General features: G+C 45.3%; 1 protein-coding gene across 1 annotated transcript in view; it reads right to left on the reverse strand.

Moving 5' to 3' along the window:
* The window catches only part of ARID3B (AT-rich interaction domain 3B), a 42333-nt gene that overhangs the window by 23035 nt on the left and 12936 nt on the right, over positions 1-6362 (reverse strand). The window contains exons 2-3 of the mRNA XM_025199859.1: positions 4897-4968; positions 3157-3229 (exon numbers count right to left, since the gene is read on the reverse strand). Of these exons, the coding sequence (XP_025055644.1) occupies positions 3157-3229; positions 4897-4968 (145 nt within the window). The remainder of the gene's footprint in view (positions 1-3156; positions 3230-4896; positions 4969-6362) is intronic.

A 6362-nucleotide genomic window follows, 5' to 3' on the forward strand; every position in this document is an offset into this window, starting at 1 on the left:
AAAGGCTGCTAGATGAATAACACAGCACTCATGGGATGTGCAGCCTAGCTCAGTGATGCTCAACTTTTTCCCCAGCAGGCAGAATAGGCAGTGCCCTATCTGTTTGCAGACCAGATCCTACCAGTGGCTCCAACCTGGGTGCTGTGGGTAACATCCAGCCATGCAGAGGGGGACAGGGGGCAGCCCAGCCACAACCTGGCCCTGTGGGGGAAAGGGGGTGCAGCTTGGCCCTGCAGGGTAAAAGGGGGCATGGCCCAGTCCCAACCCAGCATCTGGGGGTGGGGGAAGCCCTCAGCATCAGGGGGCATGGCCTGGTCCCAACCTGGGTGTGGCTACAAGGGGAAGGAGGTGTGGCCCAGCTCCGATCCAGATGTGGGGGAGTGGGCTTGGCCCAGCTACAACCAACAGTATGAGGTTTGGGTTTTGTGAACTTGGCAGGGTGAGGGTGATCATATTAATGGCCACCGCTCCTCCACTGCCAAGTTTCCCACCCCATGGGGAGCCCCGCAGGCCAGATGTGATGGCTCACACAGCTGGGTTTGCTCATATATTTCCTCTTAAATAGCCTTTTGGAAAACAAGAGTTGCACAAAAACAAAACAGTGGAAATACACAGCTGATTAAAAGCTGTGCACCTACAGCAGCCAGCTGGCAACCAGCTCAGCCTCTGGGCTGGGAGTGTGTTGTTTATAAATAATTAATAGGCAACTGGAAGGAAACACCAAGGTATTAAGCCTATTTCGCTCTCAAGGTACCTGGAGATTTTCATTACTGCCAATCTTACGCTTTTAGGATAATGGTATTTTTCATCCCTTTACCACAAAATGTGCAGCTCAGAAAAAAAATCTTAAGTAAACTAATCAGGCCGCCTTATGCCGTTGCCTACTGATTTTGACTCAGTGCAACAAGTTCAAGCTCCTAAACTGCTGCACCCTGGTTAAGAACGACTACCTTAGAGCTTCATAATAGAAGCACCCAAAAATACTTGCTGAAATCAAGGAATTCAGTAGTGGTGAGACTCAAATTCCAGTCCCAGAAAGTTACTTTACCATACCAGCTGTTCTTTGGCTTCAGAAGACTGAGACATCATCCCTTAATTCTAAGGGTTCACCAATGGAGATTTTGGGGCCCGATACCGATAGCTGATTTTTAAGGAAGCATATCAGCTGATACCAATCCAATTTCCAATACAGCCGCGTCCAGCTGGTAAGCCCATTGTGGTGAAAGGGGAGGGGGGAGCAGATCAACACCCCTGAGGTGAGGGAGAGGGGCTGGGGCAGGCACTGCCCAGCTGGGGTGGGGCGGGTGCAGGACAGAGCCGCTGCTCATCTGGGGGGGTGCAGGAAAGGGGGCGGGATGTGGCTCCCACAACTGCGTGCTGCTCATCTGGTAGCTCCCACCACTTGTCCGGGAGGGCACAGGGGGAACATGTACCCCTGGATCTGTGCGGGGTAGGTCAGGCAGACTGCATCTTGAGGCTGGGGACTGGGCTGCGCTCAGGGCGGGTGGCAGTGGTGGTGGGAGGGGGTTACAGGGGGGAGGGGGCTACAGTGAAATTTGGGATGGCTGCAGCCCTCCCCATAACCCCCCTCCCAGCACCGTTGCTGCCTGCCCCGAGCGCAGCCATCTCCAGCCCCAATCTGCAGCTGCAGCCTGCCTGCCCCCCCCGCCCCCGGGGCACACATTCCCTCCTCCCGTGCCCTCACGGATGAGCCACAGCTCCACCTAGCGCTCACTCCACCTGGGCTGGGCAGCGCCTACCCTGGCCCCACTCCCTCCCTCACCGTGGGGGGCCACGCCCCTTCCACCACAACAGACTTACCAGTTGCATGCAGCTCTCCACGCTGCTGGGCTCTGCTCCTCATTGCCTGTATGCTGGGCTGTGCGCACACACAGGCATTTATCGACCAAATTATTGGCCACTTCGATTTCCAATACAGTCATTTTCCTTATACTAGTGCCGATCCAATATCAGACCGATGTATCCGTGGCACCTCTACTTAATTCCTTACCAGATCTCAAGGCATAACCATGCTAACGAACCAGTTTCTATAAGAGCCTAGGAAAAGTAAGCTGGCTTTTAGATTATTATACTATTATGAACAGGAGCTAAGGACAAGCTCTTCCTTCCTGTATGGCAAATATTCACTGTACCTGTTCTTGCAGGCCTTGTTGAGATAAGTGGACTGCAGTATGGCTCTTTATTGCATAGCAGTATATCAGAGAATGTTATTTACCTGTTGCAAGATTAGGTCTATAGATCTGCCTAAAACATCCATGGACAAACTTCAGTATGGCATGTCACAGCTCTCTGGCCATAAAATGCTGCTTTAGCAATTTTTGTACTGCACAAGGGGCTGTTAGCTAGACTGATACAGGCATTTTTCATCAATCTGGAGGAACTACACTTGCATACCAAGATGATAGAGAAGTATCTATACCATATTCTAGCTGAGTGACTCCACGGCTCCCACGTCAGTTTTGCCTCCTGACAAAGTGGTTGAGCACATGACAAGCAGTTTCTTCTGAATGATGTTCCTGGACTGAATTAAGCAAATGGAGATGAAACAGAAAATCCAAGCCTGAAGAATATGTATGACAAGAGGAAAACAATGCTTTTGCACATTTTCACAGTTCCCTGATGATTGGGTCTAAACACAGATGTAAGCCCCTGACTCAGTATGCAGATCCTGTTTTTGGTTTGGTTTTTTTTTTGTTTGGTTTTGATTTTTAAGGGTGTTCACACACATTCTCTATTTGAGTTATGAAAATAAAATGCTGGGGGCTTTTGTAGGGGAACATGTCAACAAAGCACTTTATTCCAAGGAAGGGAGAGATTTGCCTAAATGTTTCAGAAATCAGTATGCCAGTTCCCTTCCAAAATAAATCCTGGAGACCTTTGTTTCTTTAGACAGATGGAGCAGAAAGCAGGGAAATTTCCAATAATCCAATATTCTAAGGTAGAATGGCTCTTCCTTGCCCAGCCCCTTTACTCCCAAGATAATTAACTCAGGTCACAATGCTGTTCTCGTACTCAACCAGCAAGCTGAAGGGGAAGTCTGCTCCTTTTGAGTCAATCCCAGCACAGGGGGAAGCTAGGGCCTGGGCTCCACTGTCCCATTTTAGATGATCCAAACAAAGCAAGTGACTCACTCACCCCTCTTCTGCATAAAGATGAAAAGGTCATCCAGGAACTCCTTCCGCTCAGGGTCACTATCCAGTTCATACAGCTGAGGAATCAAGAAAAAAAAAGAGGTAACCCAGGCGAGGGAAGATGGAAGAGATACCACCACCATATATCCTGGACTTCTGCTGGTGATACAATGGTGGGACAGCTTCCAGCTGTACAGCAAGTTAAAAGTCAGAATTTTTAACTCTTAGAGCTGACAAGGCTGAAGTGGTGGCAGACTGAGCCCCCTTTGTTGGATGGGAGATGCTCTGTACCATTCTCCATGAATCTGTTCAGGCATAGTGGAGAAAGGGACTTTGGAAGAAGTAAGAATTCACTTTTTGTTGGAGTGAAGCGTGGCAGCAACCCAGGACTTTTGAGATGGGGAGAGGAAAGAAAGGGCTCTGAGGATCCCACCTGTGGGCGAAGGGGAGATGGAAATTTTGGAGCCAAACAGAAAACCAGAATGGAAAGAAAGGAATGTAAAATGGAATGTAACACTCCGGCTCAGAAACTTCAACCTCTCCCATCCACATCCCCAAGGCACTAACAAGGTTAACAAGCGGCTTCTTCTGACCTTTCTATTCTTTCCTTGGAGCTTTGCACCTCTATGACAACCTCCTGAAAGGGGAGGGAAAAATAAAGATCTTTTAGATCCTGTTAATAAGGAACGCTCCATGGGAGATACGCCTCTGAAATAAGCTAAAAAGTACTAGCACTTAGCTGGACAATCAATAAAGAAACAGTTATGCAGAAATGTTTTGACAGAGTGCCTTAAAGAAACAAGGCTTCTGATCAAATCTTGTTCAACTGCTTATTCAATAATAATAAAAAGAATAAATTCTACTTCTTAGCACTATTCTGATATTTCAGAGAAGACAGAGGCAAGATAATCATACAACTAGCTGTTGGAGAGTGAATCCAATTTTCACTTCTGAAAGGCACTGCAAGGGCACAATATAACTTGTGTCGGTCAGTATTGTTAATCGAGACGCACATAAAATATCCTAGCATTTTAAATACATGAGAATTAAAGAAAAAGAGACACACAGAGAAAAGAAATGGAATACATATAACTGGAAATCGGGGTTTTTTCCCCTGCTGGTTATAGCTGCTCTCTGAGGTGACGGTCAATAGGAAAGCAAAGGTTCAGCAAGATAACCATGTGCCTGTCTCTCTCAAAATGGGGAGTTAGCTACTCAAAGCACAACTCTTTCAAAAGAAAATGAGTTTATTGGGTTTATTTCCTGTGTAGGCCACCCCTTCAGACACACTGCACTACTTGGAAGGAAATGCATCACTTGACTTATACAGCAATTAACTATACCCTTTCAAAAAGGGCCAGCTTAGCTTAAAATAAATTCCATTAGTCTGACACAGCCCAAATCTGCTAATCAGTTTTAAGAAGCTAAACCCTGTCCTTCCACACAAAGATAGTTGCTGATGAAAAAATAGTAACTGTCATAGTGCAGTAGGTATGAAGTTTTATTGCAAGCTGTATTTCAACCATTAAGAGCAATAAAATGGCTGAATACTACACATCCACAATCACAGGGGGTGGTCACCTTAACATGAAATGAGCAGTTTCAGAGTAGTTGCTTCACACATTCAAACCATAGAGGAACAGGCAGTGATTTGTAATTCCTATCAATGAAGTGAAGGGAAATTATTCCTTCCCTGCCCCCCAATTTCCACTGATAATAAACACCAATAATTAGAGAGACTGACCTTGGCAAAGTCACGAGAGATCTCTCTTCCTCGGCCTCCATCAGCTTCTTCGCTCCAACTCAGATTTCCGTTCTGGGGGACAAAAATTAAAGGTGAGGGACAATGTTCTTGCTTTATGGGTGGCAAGTCAGATAACAGTGTATGCGTGTACACACAGAGAGGCAATACCTGGTATAGAGGAAATGGATGTAGAGGGAACAGGAAAACAATGTAGTCTTTTAAATAACATTTCATGTTAAGGTGGCCATAAAAAAGTGGGGGCTGTCATTTCAATCTTCCCTAAAACATGTACATTTTTTCAGACACAAGAATTTTTCTGGGTGATGTCTAAAGAAGAATGCACTGCACTTGAAACCTTCTCTAAATCTATCCCAACCATGTAGTTGGTCCAATAAAAGATGCAAGAATCAAGGATTTTTGTGGGAGATATACATGTCCTGGACCATTATGGCTACAACATTACTCCAAAACCATATTTTTCAATAAAGTTGAAATTTTCCCTCTTTTCACAACAAGATCATTTCTCTTGAGGGGGGAAAAAAATCCCTGGCCAATTTAAATGGCCATGTTCTTCTCAGGGTTAATATCCTTGATCCAATATCTGAAGTAGGGTATCTTTTCAATTGCACTGTCATCTGGTTTAACACCTTCACTGTTAAAGCCAAATGAAGAGAGAATATAAGAATGAAGTTTCCCGGTTATCTGTGGCCAGCCTTAGGCAAGTGAATGTATTCTGTGATCGCTAAAGCCCTGATTGAAAGTAGCAGGTGTCAAGCATTCATTCTAGTGAATCCTGACTGTGCCAAGAGATCATCTCTCAGTCCTTTCCATTAGCAATATGACTCTACTTTCTTCATGCTCAAAAGAGTTCCAGACTGACCTCCAATGTACCCACAAAAGCAACTTTAGGGAGAAATCAAAGGAAAGAAAATGGGCAGAAAATAATGTGACCAAGACTCTTTTCAAACCCACCTCCTGTAACAAGCCTGATGCAAATAAATCCAGGAACTGCTGAATCTGGATTTCTCACATGGACACAGAAAGAACAACCAGTTAAGGTATATACTTCTCAGTAGGCCAGGCACCAGTTGGGCCTACACTGTTCAGTCTAATTACTAGATCTGGAACAGCAGTTGACTATGGCTACTTAGTAGTTTTGGGAACATGAGAGCAAGCCTGTATATTGCATATCCATCTTTACTTGGTAGGATTACTCAAGATCATTTACCATGCTGATTACAAATGCACAGCATCTTAAAGCCCACAGAAAAGCATTAGATCTATTTTAATGAGAGCCACTTTAACATCTCAAAATCTTGGGAGTCATCTGGTAGTGACATATACATTGAATTACAAAGATGAATGGCACTCGTCAAAGCCAGGCAAAGCTACATTTCCCCCCTTTATAAACACAGCAGTGGGCTGCCCTAATGCCTGCTGATTTAGTTTGAGCCAGTAATTCCTGC

Source organism: Alligator sinensis, unplaced genomic scaffold (assembly GCF_000455745.1).
Source record: "Alligator sinensis unplaced genomic scaffold, ASM45574v1 scaffold1097_1, whole genome shotgun sequence".
NCBI classification, from domain to species: Eukaryota; Metazoa; Chordata; order Crocodylia; family Alligatoridae; genus Alligator; species Alligator sinensis.